Genomic DNA, 27,704 nt, shown 5'->3' with positions numbered 1-27,704 from the left:
TTTTTCTTTTATAAAATATTACGTTTTTTATTACATATGTAGTATATTTTTAGGCATAGTGGTTATAAAAAGACATACGTTGTAGTTAAAATTATTTGAATTTAAAATAATACGTACAAAAGTAATATAAAATTAAATAAAAATATTAACTAAAATTAGGTCTAACATAAAAATTTGTTCACAATGATTGTGGGAGATTTTGCAAATGATGAATTGAGTTTATAATATTTCTTAAATAATGAAGTAAAGTATTAGAAAATGTATTCATTAGATAGAAAAAGATTGATTAAATAGAAATTTAGTATTCAAAAATACATAAGTGAAACTGGCTGGAATAAAAATTAATTAATTTCAATATCCTATTTTTTATAAATAAATCAATTCATAACACACGCAAATCCCCCTGTATACTGGCTTTGTGTTTAGTAGGCACTTTTGGGAAATTTATAGAGTGATCAATTTTAATATTTAAAAAATTATTATCCAAACTCTAAATTTCCCCAATTATACTTTATTTTATGGGTTGTCAGGTTCATTTGTTTAAAAAAAACTCTTCCATTTTTTTGGACTATCAAAAGTTATGGAATTTTAAAACTTACAATAATATTTAAAAATTGTTCTAAATTTTTTCTCTTACATATTTGTAAATGTAATAGATTCTGTATACCTGAGATTTCATAGAAATATATCGTTTTAAGTAAATAAAACAGAAAAAACCAAACAAAAACAAAACTTCTCATTTAAGTTTTTAGTTCTCCCCTTGTGTTGCTCAAACGATCCAATAATGGTGTGGCTACTTCACTCAAATGAGATTTAGCACTTTGAAAGTCATCTTCCGATTTGGGTCGTTCATTTTGCACACTTAATGTTGCCCCTGCTTTGGGACTTTGCGGTGCTGTTAACAGTACTTCCACAAATTCTTGTTCCTTTAATCTGCCCTCTCTCATTTCACGATCGTAATTTGTTTCCACATCCACCAATTGGAAATCAATGGCTAATAGGAATCTCATTAGCATTATGAGTAATGAAAAAATCCATAGGATCATGGCTAAAGAGTATGAAATACGAAATAGTATTAAGTACGTATTGTGCGATAAAGCTTGCGTACGTATAACTGGTCTTAACAGGGCCATAGCATCACCGCAACTGTAAAATGAATCAATTTAAAAATAATTTTTTATTTTAGTTAGAAAAATTGTATAGAAATGTTTCTTATTTACCTTATGGCCTCTGGTTTACTGAGGTTTTCTCGTAAATCACTGCAGAATGTTTTCAGAAAACCATTGGCCAATATTAAATAACTTAAATTGGCAACAGTCATTATGGTAAACATCATTATTGAGGGTATAACAATGCGCCAAGGCTTTGGAAGTCCCCTAAAAAAGAACGAAAAATAAGTTCTTGTATATTAGTTCATAAACAGCTATAATTAGTTCAGTTCTAGTTCAGTTCTAATTTAGTTCTAGTTCAGTTTTAGTTCAGTTTTAGTTCAGTTCTAGTTCAGTTCTAGTTCAGTTCTAGTTCAGTTCTAGTTCAGTTCTAGTTCAGTTCTAGTTCAGTTCAGTTCTAGTTCAGTTCAGTTCTAGTTCAGTTCTAGTTCAGTTCTAGTTCAGTTCTAGTTCAGTTCTAGTTCAGTTCTAGTTCAGTTCTAGTTCAGTTCTAGTTCGGTTCTAGTTCTGTTCTAGTTCAGTTCTAGTTCAGTTCTAGTTCAGTTCTAGTTCAGTTCTAGTTCAGTTCTAGCTCAGTTCTAGTTCAGTTCTAATTCAGTTCTAGTTCAGTTCAAGTTCAGTTCTAGTTCAGTTCTAGTTCAGTTCTAGTTCAGTTCTAGTTCAGTTCTAGTTCAGTTCTAGTTCAGTTCTAGTTCAGTTCTAGTTCAGTTCTAGTTCAGTTCTAGTTCAGTTCTAGTTCAGTTCTAGTTCAGTTCTAGTTCAGTTCTAGTTCAGTTCTAGTTCATGTTCTAGTTCAGTTCTAGTTCAGTTCTAAGTTCAGTTCTAGTTCAGTTCTAGTTCAGTTCTAGTTTCAGTTCTAGTTCAGTTTCTAGTTCAGTTCTAGTTCAGTTTCTAGTTCAGTTCTAGTTCAGTCTAGTTCAGTTTTAGTTCAGTTTTAGTTCAGTTCTAGTTCAGTTCTAGTTCAGTTCTAGTTCAGTTCAAGTTCAGTTCTAGTTCAGTTCTAGTTCAGTTCTAGTTCAGTTCTAGTCAGTTCTAGTTCAGTTCTAGTTCAGTTCTAGTTCAGTTCTAGTTCAGTTCTAGTTCAGTTCTAGTTCAGTTCTAGTTTAGTTCTAGTTCAGTTCTAGTTCAGTTCTAGTTCAGTTCTAGTTCAGTTCTAGTTCAGTTCTAGTTCAGTTCTAGTTCAGTTTCTAGTTCAGTTCTAGTTCAGTTCTAGTTCAGTTCTAGTTCAGTTCTAGTTCAGTTCTAGTTCAGTTCTAGTTTAGTTCTAGTTCAGTTCTAGTTCAGTTCTAGTTCTAGTTCAGTTCTAGTTCTAGTTCAGTTCTAGTTCAGTTCTAGTTCAGTTCTAGTTCAGTTCTAGTTCAGTTCTAGTTCAGTTCTTGTTCAGTTCTTGTTCAGTTCTAGTTCAGTTCTAGTTCAGTTCTAGTTCAGTTCTAGTTCAATTCAAGTTTAGTTCTAGTTCAGTTATAGTTACTTAACAATTTAGCTCTTGCGATAAAATCTGTAATGCCGTGATATGATACATACAGCGCAAAGTTCATTGACCTTTTAAAACTGTAATGGTTTAATGTTTAATGTTCATGAACTTTTTATGCAAATAATAATACATGTAGTAAACAATTATTGCGTGAGTAATTGCGATATGTTTTTCATTAACCATTTTCCAGCCCTAACATTGTTATTGTTATCAATTTTCATATCTCATTTCAGTTCTCGTTTTATATTATTAATCCTTAACAAGTTGTAAACACAGCGTACTACATTAATACTCACCAAGTCTTTTTGACACCCGATTGGAATATAAAACACATGGCAGTCCATATGATGGCAATAATTTCCGAAAAAAATGGAAAACTATAAATGAACTTAACAGCAGCATTATGATGCCAACGAGTTTGATGAATATCAATTGTCACTAAATTATAGAAATATTATTTATTATGAGTGATAAAATGTATTTTTGCGAGAGATAAGAATTCAATCAACATACTGCGGGATAGAAATTTACGATCTTCTTCTATATTAAAGATTTTTGGCACTTTTGTGGTAGTTTCTTCATCGTCATCATCATCAGCGTCATTCGTGGCTTTATTGTTGTTGTTTGCGATTTCCGGTGTATCAGGTACTTTTGAATTTGTCATTTGAAATACATGGGCAATTTTGTGGATTTTTGGTTTTTTAGTTGAAGCTAAGAATGAGATGAAATGATTATAAAAATTAAATTTTAATTATGAAAACCCTTTTCAAATCGCTTAAATATTATTTTGTATCAAATATTTAAACAAAGTGAACATTATTTTAGAAATATATTTACATTATGGACTTACGTTGATCTTCTTTTAATTTAGGCATTATTAAGGCATCAGCTTTAATTTGATCTAAGGCCTCAATGGTATATGTTTCATTGAAAACTCTATCCAAATCATGTTTCCAAATTTCCTGTTCTGCATATTCCATTTGTGTTAAATCACGCTCACGAAACACTAATTTGGCACCAATAAAACCATTATAAAAATCACCCGATAAAACATGTATCGATAGACTCCATACAATGGAGGTGGCAGCCACAGATATCATAAGGCATAATACTATATCTGAAATTAATGAAAAAAAAAATAATATCACATCAAAATTCATGAGCCATCAAGGAGGTGGGTCTAATTTTTATTAATTTATAGACATTTTTAATATATTTTTTAAATTTTTATTTAATTTACAAATTATATACTGTTTTATAATTGTTTTTAATATTATTCCCACACACTTGAACTTGAGTGTTCCTAACCATACACCTAGTTTTCCGCACATGTCAATGATTTGTTTATGGTAAATCAAGAAATTTTCATTAATAGAAGGAGTATTGTTTTCCTACGTCAAGAGTTTGAGTACATGAGCACTCGAGACATTTAGACGTCTTTTATAATGTTTGCTAAACCATGTACGAATATGTACATTTGTGTTCAACTATTTTAATCGACATTTATTAATACAGACATACTCCAAGTTGTACATGGCATATACAATTCCATTCCATTTAACAAGGTCTTTTTATTCACCCATAGAAATAGTTTAATAGAATTACTTGTTTGTCTGAACATCGGTGATGTGCAGACGAATTCACAAAACGGGCCATTTTTTTATTAGAATATTGAAACTAATAAACAATTCTAGTTCAGTTCTAGTCCATTCTAGTTCATTTCTAGTTCAGTTCTAGTCCATTCTAGTTCATTTCTAGTTTAGTTCTAGTTCAGTTCTAGTTCTGTTCTAGTTCAGTTCTAGTTCAGTTCTAGTTCAGTTCTAGTTCAGTTCTAGTTCAGTTCTAGTTTAGTTCTAGTTCTGTTCTAGTTCAGTTCTAGTTCAGTTCTAGTTCAGTTCTAGTTCAGTTCTAGTTCAGTTCTAGTTCAGTTCTAGTTCAGTTCTAGTTCAGTTCTAGTTCAGTTCTAGTTCAGTTCTAGTTCAGTTCTAGTTCAGTTCTAGTTCAGTTCTAGTTCAGTTCTAGTTCAGTTCTAGTTCAGTTCTAGTTCAGTTCTAGTTCAGTTCTAGTTCAGTTCTAGTTCAGTTCTAGTTCAGTTCTAGTTCAGTTCTAGTTCAGTTCTAGTTCAGTTCTAGTTCAGTTCTAGTTCAGTTCTAGTTCAGTTCTAGTTCAGTTCTAGTTCAGTTCTAGTTCAGTTCTAGTTCAGTTCTAGTTCAGTTCTAGTTCAGTTCTAGTTCAGTTCTAGTTCAGTTCTAGTTCAGTTCTAGTTCAGTTCTAGTTCAGTTCTAGTTCAGTTCTAGTTCAGTTCTAGTCAGTTAGTTCTAGTTCAGTTCTAGTTCAGTTCTAGTTCAGTTCTAGTTCAGTTCTAGTTCAGTTCTAGTTCAGTTCTAGTTCAGTTCTAGTTCAGTTCTAGTTCAGTTCAGTTCAGTTCAAGTTCAGTTCTAGTTCAGTTCTAGTTCAGTTCTAGTTCAGTTCTAGTTCAGTTCTAGTTCAGTTCTAGTTCAGTTCTAGTTCAGTTCTAGTTCAGTTCTAGTTCAGTTCTAGTTCAGTTCTAGTTCAGTTCTAGTTCAGTTCTAGTTCAGTTGTAGTTCAGTTCTAGTTCAGTTCTAGTTCAGTTCTAGTTCTAGTTCAGTTCTTGTTCAGTTCTATTTCAGTTCTAGTTCAGTTCTATTCCGGTTCTAGTACTGTTCTAGTTCAGTTCTAGTTCAATTCTAGTTCAGTTTTATTCCGGTTCTAGTACTGTTCTATTTCACTTTCAGTACATTTAAATTCTATTAATCCAAAACAGAGTTATGTATTAAGTTATTGTCGGCTATAGGTGACCCATGTCTGTAATAAGCGCCAAAGAAAAATTAAACAAATATTGTATTCGTTTTCAATTAGATTTTATGGTAGTTGTTGTTGTTGATTTCTTTCTTATACTATTTTTTTTTCATAATAATCTTCATATTGGCTCATGAGATCATCTTTCCTTCCTACAACAACATTTAGAATTAACTACAAGCATATTTATTAGTTCTGGTTAATAAAAACAAACAAAAAATGGAAAAAATGCCAAAACAATCAATATATTTATATTTACATTAAGTAAACAATGTTATTTTGAATACCCTACTCATAGAATGATATCATGATTATGCATTATCCATATTTGTTACAAAAGGTATTTTTTTTACATCATAGGAAAACTTTACTTTCTTTGATTTTCCTAAACGTTTTACGTATTTAATTACAAATCAGACTATTTATTTAGAAACTGTTTGACTTTTTTATAATAATATTTAATGCGTTTAAAATCTTTAATGTATTTAATTGTATTACAAAAAAGTTTAGAAATATTTAATTGTATCTCATAACTCAGGTGGTATTAACTTTCAAAGATATAGTAGACTATTATATGGTCGACCATGTTTGATCATATTTTCTTATTGGTTTTTAAGAAATAGAAGAATTTCTTGAAGATGAAAATATAGAAATTAAAAGAAAAGGAAACTAAAAGTAAATTTATGTTTAAATAAATTGAATTAGAACAAATATTTATACAATTTATCTTTTTTATTTGCTATTTTCAACTTAATAAACACAAAATAATTATTAGTTGTTTTTCGTATTTTTATGATACAATTTATGAACGGAAAAATAAAAATAAGAAAAGCAAAAATAATAATTTAGGTTTAATGAAGATGTAATTTTCCTCGCTTAATGGTTCTAATACATTAGGTTAGGTTAGGTTGAAAGGAGGATGTATAGTACATCAAATCCGAAGAAATACACCTAGGCCACTATCCGGCCTGTTGTGCGCTACTTTTCATAAAAAAAGGAACTAATATACATTGGGTATAACTCTCCAATTTTGACAAAAATTTTACCACTTATAGGCCTTTTAATTCTATGATTTATGATATATGTCTTTTGGTCAACAAATGTATAGTTATGGAGTTATAGACCTTCGAAGTTAAATATATATATATTATCAATATCTTCTCTATTTAAGAACCCATCCGGACAATATATATGTATATCATTAGAAACAGCTCTGAAATACCTTTTCTACGATATATAATATGATCCTTTTTATTAATCCTTTGAAGACCAATTCCACAAAAAGTATTTTTTATATAGAGTTTTTTGACAAAAATGCCGTTATTTAGTAAATCCATCGATACTGATATATATAGGAAAAATTACAGAAGAGATTTCAAGCTTTCATTTGATGTATGGATATATACTAATATCTTAATAAATATAGACGATATTGTAGTTGGAATAATATTAGTTAATTGTTGTTGTTTTCTCGATATTTATCGGTACCATTATATCGATGGATTTATGAAATAACGACACTTTCATTAAAAAACTCTATATAAAAAATACTTTTTGTGGAATTTGTTCTCAAAGGGTTAATAAATGCGGTCATATTATATATCTTTGAAAAGGTATTTCAAAGCTCTTTCTCACGATACATATATTGTCAGGTTCATAATTAGAGGAGATATTGAATATATATAAATTTAACTTTAAAGGTCTATAACTCCAAAACTATACATTTGTTGACCAAAAGACATATATCACAAGTCATAGAATTGAAAGCTTTATATGTGGTATAAATTTTTTCAAGATCGGAGAGTTATACCTATTATATATTTATGCCAAAAAAAATAAAAAAAGAAATATACCTCTTTAACCTGTAATAAGTCAATTGTATATCAAAAGATAGGATATTGTTCCTACTTTTGTTAAAAAACAATTTTATATGTTTTTTTTTTAATCCATTGAGTCGCAGTACAAAATTTATTAAAATTCCAAATGTCTCAAATTAATTCTACCAAAAAAAAAAAAAAAAACTGTTACTAACACCTCAAACTGCGCATAATTTTCTCACCTATGTATGTAAATATATAGAAAAAAATCCAAATTTATGTGTGAAAAACCATAAAAATTTTGAATTAAAAATAAAAAAGAATAATATAAAAATTGTTTATGGTGGGTGAATTATCTCATTCATACCAGTATGAATAAACATGGACTGTCAGACAGACATTCACACAAACTTGTAGGATCCATAGACATTAATTGTTGCAAATTTAATGGCGCTGCTACACAGAGAATTCTTTTAATTTATTAAGTATTTTATGTGCACTTATATTTTTTTATGGAAAAAAAAATAACATTTGAAAATTTTAAAAATAAAAAAAAATTAAAGTGTAATTAAAAAGTGTTTTAAAATATGACGCACATTGTCCAAATATCATAAATAATCATTCTATTGAGTTTAAGCTTTTTGATCAATTTTAAAAATAACAGCTTCTTGCGTGTTTGAAATAGATGGAAACTAATAATATGTCCTCCTTTAAATCATAATTTGTGAAATATGTGTCCATTTAATGTTTGTGCAACAAAAAATTCCTCCTTAAACTCCTTAAATAGCAAAAAATAAGATACACAAATTTCAAAAATATAATTATGAAAAAAAAACTTAATGAGTTTTAAGAGGCATGACATCATTTTATGTTTAAAAGTTTAAAAAACACCAATTTGTGAAAAAAGGCAGATAAACTTATTTATGCAATGAATTATTTATTGCCATCATCCTGGAACTCATTTTAATATATTTTTTGCAATTTTAAAATTTAATAATTCAAAAGAAACCATTAAAATTGTTATTCAAAAACATTTAAATTTGTTTAATAGGATTAGAAGTTATCCCAAATGCTGTATACATTAAGCTACCAAACATTTAAATTTTGTAGAATATTGTTTTTTAAAAAATGTTTGTTTCTCAAAACTAAGAATAGACGCAGTGGACTCATCCTTGTACGTATTTGTTTGCAAGCAATCATAGTAAATGCTTACGTAACTCCCAACTTGTAAACGTGCATATTAAGTACTTGCTCCCAATGAAAATTCAAAAAGTTCTATTTGATAAACAGAGAAGTACCAATAAATATTAGTACAGATTTTTAGGTATTTGTAAATTAAATTTTTTTTGTTCAATAAAAAGGTACCATATGATAGACGAGAAAGTACCAGAACATTATCTTTTATAGGTTCTAATGTGGTCTCCGGTAGGTTAGCGGTTAGAGTTCTAGTGGTAGACTAACTAACTAACTAACTAACTAACTAACTAACTAACTAACTAACTAACTAACTAACTAACTAACTAACTAACTAACTAACTAACTAACTAACTAACTAACTAACTAACTAACTAACTAACTAACTAACTAACTAACTAACTAACTAACTAACTAACTAACTAACTAACTAACTAACTAACTAACTAACTAACTAACTAACTAACTAACTAACTCACTATCTATCTATCTATCTATCTATCTATCTATCTATCTATCTATCTATCTATCTATCTATCTATCTATCTATCTATCTATCTATCTCTCTATCTATCTATCTATCTATCTATCTATCTATCTATCTATCTATCTATCTATCTATATATATATATCTATCTATCTATCTATCTATCTATCTATCTATCTATCTATCTATCTATCTATCTATCTATCTATCTATCTATCTATCTATCTATCTATCTATCTATCTATCTATCTATCTATCTATCTATCTATCTATCTATCTATCTATCTATCTATCTATCTATCTATCTAACTAACTAACTAGCAAGCTTACTAATTAGCTAGCTTACTAACTAGCTATTACAGATACTGTTGAAAGTGCCAAAGATCAAAAAATACAAAAAAATCACTCCTGCATATCCTCATTCAATCGGGATCAAGAATGTAATTTTTCAATGAGGTACGAATGTGTTTTCACTGATTTAAAATGTACACGAGACCCAAAAAATGTACCATAATAAAATGTTTACCCGTTTACTTCTAAAAAGAACCGAATTCCGAAAAAGTACCAGAGAGCCATAAAAGTAACATTTTTGTTGTATCTGTTTTAATTTAGTAGATATGAGGTTATGGTATTACAGGTTTTATATTTCCTAAAAATGTGACTTTCCAAAAGTCCATCTTTACCTGTCCAGCTACCTGTTTTGGATCTGTCTGTTTTAATTTAGTATAATTTTGCATATAGCATGCATAAGGGAATAAACACCCGGGGAATTATTGTTCATTTGGCCTGATCATGATTCTAGTTTCATCACTTTAGGCTATGCGATGATCAATCTGTCAGTAACACGAACCTTTTAGATTAATGTCGAAGTGCTTTATGTTAGTATCTGCCGTGTTGGCTTATCTCAGGGTGGTATTTTTCATCCACTGGGTAGACTTGAGAACGGTCTACCATCGCCCCTTCAATCTTCAATGAAGAAATCAGGTGGCAATTGTTTGTACATGGCAAAGCTCTTTGCTGAAGTACTCGAGCTATCTAATCTCTTGCCATAGTAGCCCCGTTGGGGAATGACAGGTGTTATGAGCAAGCTCAATCTAACCCCGACAAAGGAAAAGGCAATCACTGGTTATAGTCAATAGAAGGGCGTACCTAACATCAGTGAAAACACCCTATTTATGTTATGAGGAATGCTCTATCCTTACAAACATTCTCATCATCTAAAGATTCACCCAGTCGCCCAACCACACTACTGAGATGTCTTCTGTTGGTTTGGCAACAACACCTAGAGACGTATTTGGTAGCCCGAAATACTCATGATATTAAATCAGGATCCCTCTTCATGAACCGATCCGTAACAAAGGATGTAGGGATTTCCAAAGTCAACTGAACCCAATAACATTTTAGATAAATACTTATGCATATGTATAGAAGATATAAAACAGATTAAAACGCTGATCATTCATTTAAGAACAGGGACTTAAAAGTTCAGCCGTAACAAAGTTTGTAAAATATCCATAAATCTTGGCAAAATGTTTATAACACACCTTTAACTTTTAAAGATGACAGACAAGTTTGATCATATGCAACACAAAAGTTTGAGTATACACTAAAAGAAATGAAACAGGTACCTGATAAAAATTACACAAAAGTACCAAAGTACAAATACATATATTTTTATATACGTACATATTAGAATTGTTATTAATTGTATTTACAATTTAATTAATATAATAACAAAAACTATAAAGTATTTTCCATTGTGGCTCAGTTCAACCAACCAAAAAAGTTTAAATTAAAACATTTTTATTTTTATTATTTGACATCATACTTATAGTAATTTATACACGATCGTTTCTAAACATGTTCGTGTTGAGTTCAAAATCATCGACCATAAAATATGTATTTGTTGGTAATATGTAAATAAATAACAAAAAGAAACATTAATAATTTATTTAATATTACAAATATGGTCAACAAATATTTATGAATTTATTTAACACACACAATTAAAATTCTAAGTTGTCAAATTGTTAAACCTAAATGGACACGAAGCCTAAATGGCGGTAACTTCAATTATGATGAATGGGAATTTTTCTAACATTTTGTCAATATGATTGAAGATCTTTTTTTAGAAATATACTCAGTTTAAATGATGTAAAAATACTTAATTACAACAAACATAAAATCAAACATTTACAGGTATTTATTAATACGCGTTTAAATTAATTCACACAACAAAAGACAATTTATGAAATTTTTAAAACCGGTTGAAAGTTGTATACGAAATTTAAATTATTGGAATTTGTTTAGAAAACTTGGATAAGCCGTGGTTGTTGTAGTAGTATTTGTTATTTAAATTAACACTATGCAAATTTGTTGTTTGTTTTCGTTATTATTTTATTTTGGGGGAACCAGTTCATAAAACTTTTAAAGATTTTTTTGTAAACAATTTCTTTTTCAAAATATCATGAATATAAAAGAGTAATAATTTAAAGATTTTATAGTTAAATATTCTTTATTTATAAATTTTAGGGTAAATATTTTATTTATTTAGTGGGTATTTATTAGGGATGCCAATCCCGAAATCCCGATCCCGAAAATCCCGGGATTTTTCGGGATTGGCAAATCCCGAATCCCGGGATTTGGAAAATAAATCCCGGGATTTTTTCGGGATTAGGATTTGTTTCAAAAAACTGTTTTTATTTTCTTTTTTTGAGCCATAATTTTCATTAATTTGAAAATTACGATCTTATTTTATTTTTGACTCATGCAAAACAAAATTCCGCAGAGCTAATTTTATACATATTTGAACCTTTTATTTTTTAAAGTGGTATGAGTCCATACTCATAGCACATATAAATTTATTTATTCACTTCGTTTTTATACCTTACACCACTTTAGTGGGGAGGGTATATTGGGTTTGTGCTGATGTTTGTTACACACAATAATATTGGTCCTATACCTTAAAGTATACCAATCGGCTCAGAATCATTTTCTGAGTCGATTTAGCTATGTCCGTCCGTCTGTCCGTCCGTGTAAACCTTGTAATCAAACTACAGCAATTTTGAAGATAATTCAATGAAATTTTGCATGATCTTCTATTGTACTAGAGACGGATCCTATTGAAAATGGATAACATCGGTCCAATATTTGACCTAGCCCCCATACAACTGAACCCCCCAAATAGGGTTTTTAAGTTCATAATTATGTTCAATATACTCGTATCTCGACAAAAAGCTGCAAAACCAAGTTCTATACTAGCCTTCATGACCCTAATGTATTTTTTGTGATACTGCCTCATTTGACCCTAGCCCCTATACAAAGCCCCCTTCGAAATATGACTTACATGTACACAATTTTATTCAACAAAAAATAGCTAAAGTATATCTGAGGCAAGGTACAATTCAACTTAGATGCTTTATTATGAACAATAAATCACATTTTATTTTTATAACTGGTGTAGGGTATTATATGGTAGGCATCGCCCAACTATAACTTTTTACTTGTTAGCACATTGCAATGTTGGTCGTAGACCGACCCAAAAAGTATACACATTCTGTGTCTGTAAGCTGAAAACACGAGTTAGAAGACTCATTCTATTTGGGCTGCAAATTTGGAACAAAATTGACACAAAAAAACCTAATTGGACCTCCTCTGAAAATCACATTGATGCTGATATTAATATCAATACATTACAATATTTTGATGGTGGGTATTTAATTTCGGCACAGTCGAATACAAACATTATTTTTCAATACTAGAGGATTTTACATTTCTAACTTTCTACAAATCTGAATGATACCGGTAAAGGTAAATTACCTTGTTCTGAATGCACCTAAAATTTTAAATTAATACTACGAATATAATAATATGTTCCAAAACTAATATGTATTTTGAGTAAAATTCCAAATATTTTTCACAGAATAGGTTCTAAATTGATGTTCGAATAATTGAATTGGTATCTGTTATAATTATTAGTTCACATGGAACAGTATGAGGTTTTAAAAAGTGCTTATGTCTAATTTCGGAACTTGATATTTATTTTTATTTAGGAAGTAAGTATGTATTTAAAAAGTTTCAGAAATTATTCAATTCTGAAAGTTTTTATTTAAAAATTGGAATTAATTGGATTGTTTTAATTTAAATATATCTTCTGTCTGTTAAATTTCCACAAAATTAAACAATTTTCTTTACAAATATGATGATTTAAAGATTTTCATATATAAAATAATTAAATTCATGTAATCCCGAAATCCCGTAAAATCCCGAAATACCGAAAAATCCCGGGATCCCGAAAAATCCCGGGATCCCGAAATATCCCGGGATCCCGGGATTGCAATTTTCAAAATCCCGAATCCCGGGATTTGTAAAAGCCAGTCCCGGTTGGCATCCCTAGTATTTATAATAAGAAATTTTCAGCTTGTTGATAAGAGTTTTTTTATTTAAACGACTCAATATTTTAAATGGCAGATCGGTGATAAAGTTTTGTGGTTAGAAAAGTTATTTATGTTTATTTCTGAATAAAAGTAAAATTTATTTGAATACGATTATAATATAAAATTCTTTAAGAACAGTGGTTTATATTGTCTGAAAAGTTATTGGTCTGACATATTTTGACAATTCAAGGTTTTAGTCTATGGAAAGTCCATAGAGCGGTCCATAGATCAATAGACTAGTCCTTAGAGTAGTCAACAGACTAGTCAATAGACTAATCAATATACTAGTTATTAACTAGTCTATAGTCTAGTCTATAGTCTAGTCTATAGTCTAGTCTATAGTCTAGTCTATAGTCTAGTCTATAGTCTAGTCTATAGTCTAGTCTATTGTCTAGTCTATAGTCTAGTCTATAGTCTAGTCTATAGTCTAGTCTATAGTCTAGTCTATAGTCTAGTCTATAGTCTAGTCTATAGTCTAGTCTATAGTCTAGTCTATAGTCTAGTCTATAGTCTAGTCTATAGTCTAGTCTATAGTCTAGTCTATAGTCTAGTCTATAGTCTAGTCTTAGTCTAGTCTATAGTCTATCTATAGTCTAGTCTATAGTCTAGTCTATAGTCTAGTCTATAGTCTAGTCTATAGTCTAGTCTATAGTCTAGTCTATAGTCTAGTCTATAGTCTAGTCTATAGTCTAGTCTATAGTCTAGTCTATAGTCTAGTCTATAGTCTAGTCTATAGTCTAGTCTATAGTCTAGTCTATAGTCTAGTCTATTAGTCTAGTCTATAGTCTAGTCTATAGTCTAGTCTATAGTCTAGTCTATAGTCTGGTCTATAGTCTAGTCTATAGTCTAGTCTATAGTCTAGTCTATAGTCTAGTCTATAGTCTAGTCTATAGTCTAGTCTATAGTCTAGTCTATAGTCTGGTCTATAGTCTAGTCTATAGTCTAGTCTATAGTCTAGTCTATAGTCTAGTCTATAGTCTAGTCTATAGTCTAGTCTATAGTCTAGTCTATAGTCTAGTCTATAGTCTAGTCTATAGTCTAGTCTATAGTCTAGTCTATAGTCTAGTCTATAGTCTAGTCTATAGTCTAGTCTATAGTCTAGTCTATAGTCTGTCTATAGTCTAGTCTATAGTCTAGTCTATAGTCTAGTCTATAGTCTAGTCTATAGTCTAGTCTATAGTCTAGTCTATAGTCTAGTCTATAGTCTAGTCTATAGTCTAGTCTATAGTCTAGTCTATAGTCTAGTCTATAGTCTAGTCTATAGTCTAGTCTATAGTCTAGTCTATAGTCTAGTCTATAGTCTAGTCTATAGTCTAGTCTATAGTCTAGTCTATAGTCTAGTCTATAGTCTAGTCTATAGTCTAGTCTATAGTCTAGTCTATAGTCTAGTCTAGTCTAGTCTAGTAAGTCTAGTCTATAGTCTAGTCTATAGTCTAGTCTATAGTCTAGTCTATAGTCTAGTCTATAGTCTAGTCTATAGTCTAGTCTATAGTCTAGTCTATAGTCTAGTCTATAGTCTAGTCTATAGTCTAGTCTATAGTCTAGTCTATAGTCTAGTCTATAGTCTAGTCTATAGTCTAGTCTATAGTCTAGTCTATAGTCTAGTCTATAGTCTAGTCTATAGTCTAGTCTATAGTCTAGTCTATAGTCTAGTCTTAGTCTAGTCTATAGTCTAGTCTATAGTCTAGTCTATAGTCTAGTCTATAGTCTAGGTCTATAGTCTAGTCTATAGTCTAGTCTATAGTCTAGTCTATAGTCTAGTCTATAGTCTAGTCTATAGTCTAGTCTATAGTCTAGTCTATAGTCTAGTCTATAGTCTAGTCTATAGTCTAGTCTATAGTCTAGTCTATAGTCTAGTCTATAGTCTAGTCTATAGTTCTAGTCTATAGTCTAGTCTATAGTCTAGTCTATAGTCTAGTCTATAGTCTAGTCTATAGTCTAGTCTATAGTCTAGTCTATAGTCTAGTCCATAGTCTAGTCAACAGTCTAGTCTATAGTCTAGTCTATAGTCTAGCTATAGTCTAGTCTATAGTCTAGTCTATAGTAAAGTCTATAGTCTAGTCTAGTCTATAGTCAAGTCTATAGTCTAGTCTATAGTCTAGTCTATAGTCTAGTCTATATTCTAGTCTATAGTCTAGTCTGTAGTCTAGTCTATAGTCTAGTCTATAGTCTAGTCTATAGTCTAGTCTATAGTCTAGTCTATAGTCTAGTCTAGTCTATAGTCTAGTCTATAGTCTAGTCTATAGTCTAGTCTATAGTCTAGTCTATAGTCTAGTCTATAGTCTAGTCTATAGTCTAGTCTATAGTCTAGTCTATAGTCTAGTCCATAGTCTAGTCAACAGTCTAGTCTATAGTCTAGTCTAGTGTAATCAGTACCCTAGGTACCCTAGTCAGTAGACTAGTTAACAGTCTAGTCAATAGAGTTGCCGGTAGACTAGTCAAAAGAAAAGTCAGTAAACTAATCAAAAGACTAGTCAATAGACTAATCAAAAGATTAGTCAATAGACTAATCAGTGGACTACTCAATCCAGTAGTCAGTAGACTAGTCAAGTGAATAGTAAATAGACTAGTCAATAAGGTAGTTAATAAAGAAGTCATTACTATTCAGTAGGCTAGTAAAACTAATACTTGATGAACAGTTTAGATTAAGACTCTTGGGATTTTAAAGATGGAGCCACTATATATTTTAACAATTCAAGGTTTCACTCCAGGGAAAGTCTTTGCAAATTCATTATTTTGAAGCAGTCTAAATAATATTCGTATTTTATTATTATTATTATTTTAACTAAATTACTTCTTTATAAAAAAAGCGAAAGAAATCACATTTAAGAACCCTAAAAGTCATTCATCAACTAGTGGTCACTGTATTTTTCCATTATCATCAACAATTTCAAATCGTTTTTTTTTCATACACAAAACAATTAAATTCTAATTTGTTATTAATTTTGCTAAGCTAACAAAAATGTAATTAAAAAAAATTCTACATAATTGAAATTAGAGAAAAAAATAAATAAACAATTACGTACTATTCAGCTTTCGCACATCGGTGGTAGTTAATTTTCCTTGCTGATATTTCCTTATCAGCTCCATAGTGACATGCCTTTTTGAAATAATTTGCACACTCTGTAGTAACTCACGCCTCCACACTCTCGATAACGAAGTAAATCCGTTAAATGTTGTATATTTTGTTATTGTTTGTTGTTAATTTTGTTTACACATTTAAATTTAGTGATTAACAATTGTTTAACATGTTATTGTTACTATAATCATATTGTTTTGTTTTTGTATTTTTTTTCTGCCGTATTAGAGGTTAGAAATGTTAAGGGATTTACAATATTTTTTTAATTGTTATATATAGACATGGCTCAATAACTCCATTTTAAAAAGTTAATATGTATAGTTAATGGTTTTGGATAAAGTATGGAAAATAAGCTTAGGGATTGGACTATTTTTATCAGATTATATGAAGAGCTACTTTAACATGAGAATATCTAAGGAAGTGATCCACAATATCTAAGGATGTGATCCACTAGGAACTTTTAACATTCAGTACTTAGTCAATGTAAAAACAATTAGAACGTTCACAAATTTCGATCTAATGAATTTATTGAAAAATTGTCACTTTTAATCCAAGGGACATTGGTAATAGTAAACTTTTTACGATAGAATACAACTACAATAGGTATTATATTGAAAATTTCGGTGAACCCTGGAATTTTAAATTCATTATGAAATTTTGAATAGAATCATATAACAGCTTCTCGGTACTAAATTTCACAGACGATAACATTCCTTCCGATTTGAGTCAAATATTCAGTGTTGCGTTACTTAATAATCCGATTCAGACTCTTCGCAAATAGAAAGCAAAAAATAATCGTGGTTGTTCCAGATCGAATGCCGCAATTTAAATAAGTAAGACACTATTTTACAAGATTGTGAGATGCGAAAAAAATCTAACTTTAAACACCTAAGCTACCATTAATTTTAAATCTTAAAAAAAGCAATTTATTGATAAACAATAAAATAATTAAAAAAACAAATATTGTGTTATTTAAAACATTTTAATGAATTGTTTACAGACACGACTTTTTCAATATCATATGATCCGTTTTTGAAACTCAATTAAAGATAAATTGAAATGTAAATAAATTTTTTGTATTTAAATAGACTGAATTGCAATAAAGATTTTACACCTTTTTTCAATAACAAGTCAGAAAATGTAAACAATTTAATAACCAAAACAAAAAATAAAATATTTCTAAAATCCCCTATACATTTCTAAAATTCAATCCATGTGTTTTAGTAATAGAACATTACTACACAAAACCATCTGTGCGAACTCGTTTTTTAACCATGAACTTTGTATTTTAGAATTTATTGCATTTTTAAATATTTTAGTCCATTTAAATTTAGAACAATTATTTGAATTTTATTGAAAAATCATTAAAAAAAAGAAATCCCATTAAATTTATTTAATTGTTATTAATTAATTCATATGAGCGCCAATCAACTATGTTCACTGATTTCTATTTGATTTTAAAATTATTTACGTTTCTTTGGCGCCCGTTAGTTAAAGTAACCGTTTACAACACGACCGTTTTATGGAGCCGTCGAAGTGGAACTAAAACATGAAACTTTTTTTACAACATCAAACACCCGAAGCATACAAGTTTGTTATGGAATTTGGATAAAATACTAACAGAAAATCAAACACTAGATACTATCGCTTTTTATTTTTGTGTGAGTTGCTATTTTGTATGAGAAATCGTAATTTGAGGTTTTCTAACGTTATTTTATGAGAGTGCCACAAATTAGTGATGACAACAATAGCGATTACGGGAATAATTCTGATTGAACTTTATTTATATAGAATTCATGTAGTGGAGAATTTTTTCATCTTGATTAGAAAAATACATCGATATATAATAAACTTTGTGTAAATTTAGAATTTCTTACAAAATTCATCGAATATTTGCTGAAAATAAAGATATTCGCTAAAAATTTTATAGAAATTTTCTAAGCGGGTGCAAACAGAACCATTTGAGATTCATGAACAGCAAATTTGGAACTAGTGATGTCTCCATTATTTTAAGAATATGTTCTGTAAAACATTGTTGTGATTCCAAAGTAATTGTAAGGAGTTTTCAAGGAACATTGGTATTACACCAGTCCAATGGAATGCAAACTAGTTCCTTAACAACTACATTGAACAGCGAAAGTACCGAAAATTCAGATAGAATATTTAGAAGATCCGCCACTAAAATAACAACTTACAAAAACATAGTTACGATCGTAATGCAGAATACACACTATCTTAAAGCATTGAAATAAAATGGTATTGCTTCTTCATTTTCTTACGATTCCGTTTTTTTTGTAGAAATGCCAATTTTCGATCGTAGCATAAATTAATGCGGAAACGTAACCGAAATGCAAAAGATTTAAAGATATCCCGAATTTTCGAGGTATTTAGTCAGTGGTAAAACACTCCAAAAATAACCCAGAGACCAAAGCATACTTTTCAAAAGTATCTGAATCAGACTTCAAAATTTCATTATCATCAGGTTTTCCTAATGATATCATCAAGTTTGAAATACCCCCATTTTTGGCCATATTTGACAGCGCGATATAAATTGTTATATTCACTGAAAGACCAATTTGTCGACTTTAAAATAAAGATTTAAGCTCTATCATATATTCTTCCCTCTTCAAGATATCTTACCCTAAAGCTTAGAACAACCGTAAATTTATAGAAACTGAAATTGTTTACTTCATTTCGCCGATATATGTATGTCGATATTTATTATAATTATCTTTTCGGAGTGAAAACGATGTGTTATCAAAGTGATAACGCTATGTTATCAAACAGAACGTTGCGTTATTGAAATGACAACAAAGCACTGTCGAAATCACAACGATGTATTGTCGAAATTATACAAAGCATAATCAAAATTACAACAATGCGTTGTTGCAATGACAACAATACGTTGTCAAAATTACAACGGTGGTTGTCAAAATGTTAACTGTTAATGTTAAATTTTATACACATCCGTTGTCTGAATGTTAACACAAACGTGGCATGCTTAGTTTTGACAATATATTGTATCAATTTCGGTACTTTTTTACTGGCTTTTTCCCTCAGTGTAGTTCATAAATTTTACCTTATCATGACTGATTTTAAACTAGGGTTCTATAAATCGACTTTCGAATAATCGAACAATCGACTTTTTGTCGAAAAAAGTTGAAAAGTCGAAGTCGACTATTTTGTTCCAAAAAAGTCGATAACTCGACTATCGTCTGTGAAAAGAGTCGAAAAGTTAACTTTGTAAATAAAAGTCGAAAAAAGTCGTAAAGTCAAAAAAAGTCGAAAAAAGTCTATAAGTCGAATATAGTCAAAAAGTCGAAAAAAATCGGAGAAAGTCGAAAAGTCGACTATTTATAAAATACTTTAAGTCGAAAAGCCTAAAAGTCGACTTTTAATTAAATGAAAAAAGTTGAAAAGTCGACTTTTATCTAAATGCAAAAAGTCGACTTTTCGTTTCAACTATAGAACCCTATTTTTAAACTATATTAATGAGATTCAATCTAGGTGAGACCATGAAGCGATTTTGCTAGAGTTCATTTGTAATATTACGAACTAAAAAAGTAACTTTAAAACACGCTAAATTAGCATACTGTTCCAAATACAAAATTTATATTCTCGTGTATCTATTAAGTTTTTTTTTTTTTTGCTTCTTCAGAGTCGATTTGTTTATATTGACCGATTCTCTCCGTTTGTTTTCAGATTACAATTTTGTTGTTGTTTTATTTGGAGAGTGTAAACAAACAAACGGTTTTTTTATATAAATTCGTTTTCTTGGTGCTAATGTATATCTGTGTTTGCTTTTTTTTAACAGCAACATGTTGTTACCGCTATATAAACAGCAACGACCGAAAAAAAAAAATCGGTTTTTGCCCCTTTTCTAATGGGTGGCAACTATGGCGTCATTCAGTTTGTGAATATGTGTGTTTATGTGAAGATTTTCTTTTACTTGTCTAATATTTTATTAAGTTTTTCTAAAAGTAAACTTTTCAGTTTTTCTTCTTTCTATGTTTAACTTTTTGTGTTAAGTATTGTTTAGCACGCGTTTTCCCGTTTTAAACACAGTGTTACGAAGAGTTATAGGAAAGGAAATTGATAAAAATTTTCTATAAATTAAAAATTGATCGATAATTTTTGTATAAATTTTTATAAAATATATATTTATTTTATAGAAAATTTATCGATAATTTTCTACACTGAAAATAATCCATGCCTAATATACACGAAAAATGTTGTACATTGTACGAAATGCTTCGTGGTTTCGCACCACGAAATTCTTTCGTAATATATACGAAATTGTATGAAATATTTTAATAAAATGCAAAATAATTTTATATAATTTAAGAAAAAAAAAATTGTTCATTTTACGATTTTTTAAGACATAAATATTTTAGTTCTTTTAAAATAATTATTGTAAATTAAGAAAAAAATTGCAAATTAAAAAAAATCAAATTTTTTATGTTTTTTAAAAAAACATAAAAAATTTTACAGGAAATTAGCTGCCTAAATTAAAAATTAAGTTTATTTAACTCCCTTAAAATTACGAAAATAACAAAAAAAAATCGTAACAAAATAATTTTTTTGTGAAATCAAAAAATAATTCTTGTATATTACAAAATAATCTTGTTACGAAAAAAAAAATCGTTACTTTCGTTAAATATTACATGCCTTAACGAAATTATTTTTGTAAAAGAAAACAAAGTTTCTTAATATATACGAAAAAAGATATTACGACAGGTTTTCGTACTTTCGTAAAATTAGAAAAGGGGTTGATTAAACAATATTTCGTATTATACACGAAATTTTCGTATATAATACGAAAAAAGTAGTTACGAAATTTTTTTCGTAAGTTAAGCATGGATTATTTTCAGTGTATAAACAGAACATTTATTAAAAATTTTCTATAAATAGAAAATTTATCAAAAATTCTCTTTAAATAAAACAGTGATAGATTATTTTCTATAAATTGAAAATTTATCGAGAATTTCTTGGAAAATTTTAAATCGAAAATTTATTGAATTTTAGTAAAAAACTCTAATGTAGTAGTAATGACTATATAAAAATAAACTACAATTCCTTATCCTGATCATATTCTATATAATTATGTTTTCTTTTCCAAAATCGCATGTTATATCATTTTCGCTCCTTAAACTTACATGAACGGTCATTTTCACTTACACGCGTTTATTATCTAAAATTCATTTTCAATATTACAAAAAAGGGGGTTTTGGATCAACTACATACTATCTAATTGAGAAAATACCACATGTACAAAAACTAGTTTATGGGTAAAAGTTGTTTTGTGTGCTATCATGCGAAAAAGTTCATATGGAACACCTTGTTTTCCTTATGGTTTTTATTTATATTTTATTTTTTTTTTTTTGTTATTGTTTTTCTAAAAAAACCATTTTAAAAACCAAAAATAACAATAACAATTATATGATACGTATCATTGATGACCTTGATGTCGAAAGTCATAAAGGTAAAGTTAATTAGTTTGGCAACCTTGTTAATAATGGGTGGACTATAAAGTGAAATGGAGTTAAGAAAGTATAATTCATATAAAAATGTACGGAACTAAACACATGTGCAGCAAAGAAAAAATGCTTTCGAGAACTAGTATCAAATGCACGCAATAATTATACTACCACAGTTCCATTTTATGACCTACACTTTTTAGCTTTAGGGGTTTGCTGTAAAAATATTAAAATTATAATTTCCTAAAGTATTTTTTAATAGCCATCCTATAGCGTTGTGTGAAAATATAGTCACAATGTTCAAATAGTTGAAGAAATTAATGTGATAACTTTAATAACTCTAAAAATTTTTATCCAAATTTTGTAACTTTTAGAAAGGTTCTTTTATAACAGTATATAAAATTTAATACCTAAGAAATACATAGCCACGGCACAAGTCCTGGTTCAGTTGAATTTCCTCTTAATGTTGTTACTATTTTTATTTAATTTTATTCTTATTTAATTATATATACTAATTGCTTCTGGAAAATTTATAAATTTTCTTTTACCTTTTTACTTATTTATTTGCACCATATGTTGACTTCAAAGAATAGACTCGTAATTAATTACTCTGTAGACTAAACAGTTCATTTACTTTTTGTATTTTAATATTCCTTAATGTCAATTCCATTTTTTTAATTTTGTTTGGAAGATTTTTACTAAAAGGGTATTTTAATAAAAACTGTAAAAAATAAGTTAAAAAAACAAAACTTTTAATATTCAATACATAACAATATTTTGAAAGGAACAGCGTTACCTGATTTCTCTTTTGCAAATACTTCAATTCCTAAGCGAGCAAAATGTTTTCCAATTTTAACAAAAATCTATTAATAGTTTGATAACAAAAGGTTTACATGGTCCGGCGGACGACTTAAAAATCATTCTGAGCCGATTGGTATTCTTTAAAGTGGGTTTACATTAACTCATCATATCCTCCCCACTTTTTGCTACCAATTAACATCTTTTATAAAAATACCCTATTAATAATATGTTTACTTTTTTTAGTCTGAAACATTTGCATAACAATAAAATCTTTGTTACAAAGAAAATTCACATTTAATTTATTATTCTGATAGCCATTGTCATTATTTATTTATTGAACGGAAGACATTAATTATTTGTTAAAATTAAACTATGTATAAGTTCTGATAAACTACACCGATGTTTAATATCTTTTATACATATAAAACATATAATATGACGCCCACATTTGTACTGATTCCATTATTTTTGAATTAAAAAATATAAAGACAACTAACGAATTCAATATCCAAAAATCTCTAGCCATCGGCTGATGTACCCAGCTAAAACATAATAATATCAATGACTAGTACGTACAGATTATATTAAAAGGAGTCTAGTAATGTCTTACAAATAATAACTATATATATAAGTACTTACTTTTTAGCCTTAACATTTTGTTTTCGAATTTTATTTTTTACACAAACTGAAAAATGTTTTTTTTTGTGTGAAAACTATTCGTAGACATATATCATTATTAGCAAGCGAAAGTACTTATTTAACTCCCTATTTGTAAGCGAGCGTGGTAAGTGCTTGCTTTCAAAGTCATTACCGACTTAAAATGCTATTGTGTAAGCAAATTTGCGATATATATATTAATTTGTTTCTAAAAATTCGTAATAGAAATTATATTGTCGAATTGTGGATCGATATATATTTTGTGTTTTGTCTATTTTTCGTAAATATAGACTCAAGTGTAATTTGAAAGTTTAAAATACATTTTGAAATACAATGCTATACTATTTACAGTATTGATCGATATCTAAGCATAAATTATATCTGATTAATATACATACATACATACACAGAGGGAAAAACCATTAGAAAAATACCGAAATTGATACAATCCGTTGTCAAAAGAGAGCTTACCACGTTTGTTAACATTTAGACAATGGATTTGTATAATATTTAAATAGCACCCAGTTATCATATTGACAACCATCGTTGTAATTATGACAACCACCGTTGTATTTTTTTTTTTTCATTTTGATTACGCTTTGTGTCATTTCGGCAACAAATCGATGTGATTTCAACAATACATCGTTGTCATTTCAACAACACAACAACATAGCGTTGTCTCTTGATTATACATCGTTTTCACTCCGAAAAGATACCCCATATAAATAATATTATAAAAAAATGTTAAAATTAGGGTTCTATAAATCGACTTTCGAAAAGTCGAAGTCGACTATTTGTTCCAAAAAAGTCGATAACTCGACTATCGTCTATGACAAAAGTCGAAAGGTCGACTTTGTAAATAAAAGTCGAAAAAAGTCGAAAAGTCGGAAAGTCGAAAAAAGTCGAAAAGTCGAAAAAAGTCGAAAAAGTCGAAAAAAGTCGATAAGTCGAAAAAAGTCGAAAAGTCAAAAAAAGTCGAAAAGTCGAAAATAGTCGAAAATTTAAAAAAAGTGGAAAAGAGGTCAAAAACTCTAATATAGTCGGAAAAACTCGAAAAAAGTAAAAAAATAGTCGAAAAAAGTCGAAAAAAAGTCGAAAATAGTCAAAAAGTCGTAAAAAATCGAAAAGTCGGAAAAAGTCGAAAAGTCGAAAAAAGTCGGAAAAAGTCGAAAAAAAGTCGGAAAAAGTCGAAAAAAGTCGGAAAAAGTCGAAAAAAGTCGAAAAGTCGACCATTTATAAAATACTAAAAGTCGAAAAGTCTAAAAGTCGAATTTTAAATAAATGAAAAAGGTCGAAAAGTCGAAAAATCGACTTTTCATAAAATGGAAAAAGTCGAAAGGTCGACTTTTAACTAAATGCAAAAAGTCGAAAAGTCGACTTTTCGTTTCAACTATAGAACACTAGTTAAAATGTTCGTAGTTAGCCGCCACCAGTCTGCGTTTATGATTTGACAACATCATGTATTATTTAATATGTTTTGTTGATTTGATAACGTCGTGTGTATTTTGACAACTATCCGTACATACTATGACAACGAATGTTATTGAAAAATTGTCAATTTGGTACCAAGAGTGTATGATTTTAATACGGCTTTATCCCCCAGTGTAGATATTTTATATATGTTTAGTTTTTATAACGTAGAACACAATTAATAGGATTTACAAATAATGTATAAGTCTATTTAATAATATATAGAAAACTTTGAAAAGATGCTTAGATTTCGAACAATACTGTAGTGTATACAAATGAAACAATTTGTCAAGTTTTTATTTAAACAAATAAATTATTTTTCGCCTTTACCTTCAACATTCAAGCATTAATATTATTAAATCATAAATGTTTAATGAAATACTAGTAACAAATGAAATTATTAATTACTTAAAACGTTATTACAGTAAACACGTTTCTTTCTGATTTAATTTTATTAGCTCATCAGAGAATTCTTAATGTATGATTGCATTTTGTTAAAATTAATTTTATAATATTTATTTTTTTAACATTTCTTACTATATCATAAACAAACTGTTTTCAACATATGAACATGTAATGATATCATTTAGAATTGCATTTTTTTAATACAAGTAGGATACGTAATCGTACGCGAATGAACCATTAAAGGTATACTAGATATGGCATGTTAAGAAAATTGTTTGGTTTTTATCGTTGATCAAAAGAAGGATAATGAAAGAAAAATTTCATTAAATTACAAATTTCCTCACATGTGTTTAAAATGGGATTTAAGGTACTTTTTTACTTAAGTTTATATAAATTACACAAAATCTATTTAGAAAAGTAAAATTAGCGTTTTTCTAAAGGACCTAAATAGAAAAGTATATAGGGCCCTGTTGAAGATCATGTACTCACATAATTTTAGCAAAGAAGAAGTTTTGGGATTAGTCTGATGTAATGCATGTGTGGATTACGTTAAAAGGAAAGTGTTTTTTCATATATGTATTTAGATTAGTTTTGGACCAATCCTAGTACTTGATTACTGTCCACCTTAGTAAGAACGAAATATATATGGCATTCCGCTTGCAATTTCAACTATGTATATAATTTTCCAGTCCTACTTATATTGGCCTTATAAATAAAGAAGTCAATTAAGCTATGTCCGTCTGTGTGATTGTTTGTTGAAATTAATTTTCTGGGGACCCCATGAACAAATATTTATATCGGAATAATATTCGATTCGAATATGTTTTGTAGAAAACCCTGTAGTTGTCAGTTGTCAAAAGTGAGCATACTACGTTTGTTAACATATAGACAACGGACGTGTATAAAATTGAAATAACACCCATAATTTTTACAACCATCGTTGCAATTTGACAACCACTGTTGTAATTTTGACAACGCATCATTTTCAATGCAACAACACATTGTTTTCATTTGATTACGCTTTACGGCGACACATTGAGATATCGACAATCCATCCTTGTCATTTTAACAAAGCAACGTTCTGTTTGACAATATAGCGTTGTCACTTTGATAACACATCGTTTTTACTCCGAAAAGATACCTGGGACCCCATGAACAAATAATTATATCGGAATAATATTCGAATCGAATATTTTTGTACCCATAATTTTTACAACTATCGTTGCAATTTTGACAACCACCGTTGTAATTTTGACAACGCATCGTTTTCATTGCAACAACACATTGTTGTCATTTTGATTACGCTTTACGGCAACACATTGAGATATCGACAATCCATCATTGTCATTTCAACAAGCAACGTTCTGTTTGACAACATAGCGTTGTCACTTTGATAACACATCGTTTTTACGCCGAAAACCCCATATATGTATTTTCGTAGTAAGAAACCGTCGTGAAGGTGAAGGGTATTCAAAATTCGGCTTGTTTAAATAAATTTAATTAAAAACAATCCTTTAAATCACACTTTTTGAATTGTAAGTAGGGTATCACGATTAAATATTCTGACAAAATTATTATTTATGAAACTTTAACACACGAATCTTTAACATAAATTACTCGTGCAAAAGTCCTTGGTAATATGACCTTCTTAAAGTCCTTAATCTGACAATGTTCGTTCTTAAGACACACATACACAAAGGAAGACAGACAGACGCACACTAACAGCCACACACATACATACATATATACAAACATATGAGTTGGTGTCAGTGTCAATCATTCGGAAATAAATACACATAAACATGAAAATAACATTTGAGTAAAAGAAATGAAAAAAGCCAAAGAACACAAACACCCAGGGAGTCGAGGAACCATAAAAACATGACACTTTGTATATACATACATACATACGTACTTACATTCAAAGGCTCTAGATCTGCTTTGAGCCTGTTGGTGAGCATTTGAAAGCCGTTGCGATTAAATTTCTTTTTTCTAACGGTTTTTCATTTTGTTGTTTTACTTTTAAAATTTTTTTCTAATAAATTTAATTATTTTCCAAATTGAAATATTGCCTTGTTTAATTACTTTATAATTTATTAATAAATTTCATGTTATTTGATTTCGTTACATTTTTGAGATTTTTGTGGTGGAATTTTATAAAACACTAACAATTAGCAATATGGCTAAACAAATATGAAACTTGTGTTCTCATATTTTGTACTTTGCAAACTTTTTTTATTATTTTATAAAGGCACTTTTATAAATTTATTTATATATTTCAATTAATTTGCATTAATTTATTTAAATTTATAACACACGTTATATTATTCATTCGTTAAACCGCCACTCTGTCGCTTGTAGTTTTCGTGGAGTGTTTTAACTTCAAGACGTTCTGTCGCATTGAGCATTCGTTGAAAA

General features: G+C 29.0%; 1 protein-coding gene across 5 annotated transcripts; it reads right to left on the bottom strand.

Annotated features, from left to right (window-relative positions):
• On the bottom strand, positions 1-27,704 carry LOC119614508. 5 transcript variants are annotated; one of them, XM_037970626.1, is made up of 7 exons: positions 17,948-18,084; positions 16,424-16,692; positions 3,494-3,760; positions 3,157-3,354; positions 2,940-3,081; positions 1,221-1,376; positions 13-1,146 (listed from the first exon to the last, which is right to left on the bottom strand). In XM_037970626.1, exons 2-7 carry the CDS (start codon positions 16,485-16,487, stop codon positions 741-743), a joined length of 1,233 nt encoding a protein of 410 aa, XP_037826554.1. In that variant the 5' UTR covers positions 16,488-16,692; positions 17,948-18,084; the 3' UTR covers positions 13-740. The 5 variants fall into 5 exon arrangements, with proteins under 5 accessions (XP_037826558.1, XP_037826560.1, XP_037826554.1 ...); XM_037970631.1 differs by having other exon boundaries at positions 16,424-16,657; positions 17,948-18,075; XM_037970629.1 differs by having other exon boundaries at positions 17,672-18,066.

The sequence above is a fragment of the Lucilia sericata genome, unplaced genomic scaffold (genome assembly GCF_015586225.1).
Source record: "Lucilia sericata isolate MDLA Ls3-8-SP2 unplaced genomic scaffold, ASM1558622v1 Contig002990F_arrow, whole genome shotgun sequence".
NCBI classification, from domain to species: Eukaryota; Metazoa; Arthropoda; class Insecta; order Diptera; family Calliphoridae; genus Lucilia; species Lucilia sericata.
Note: the sequence above shows the minus strand (reverse complement) of the source record. Positions and strands in the feature narration are given on the sequence as shown.

What these genes read in the sequence shown, in the direction of transcription:
- LOC119614508 (XM_037970626.1), bottom strand. Translation starts at nt 16,487, where the DNA reads ATGGAGCTGATAAGGAAATATCAGCAAGGAAAATTAACTACCACCGAT. An exon ending in CGATGTGCGAAAGCTGAATA is followed by an intron (nt 3,761 to 16,423) that starts GTACGTAATTGT and finishes CATTAATTTCAG; the next exon opens with ATATAGTATTATGCCTTATG. An exon ending in TCGGGTGTCAAAAAGACTTG is followed by an intron (nt 1,377 to 2,939) that starts GTGAGTATTAAT and finishes GTTCTTTTTTAG; the next exon opens with GGGACTTCCAAAGCCTTGGC.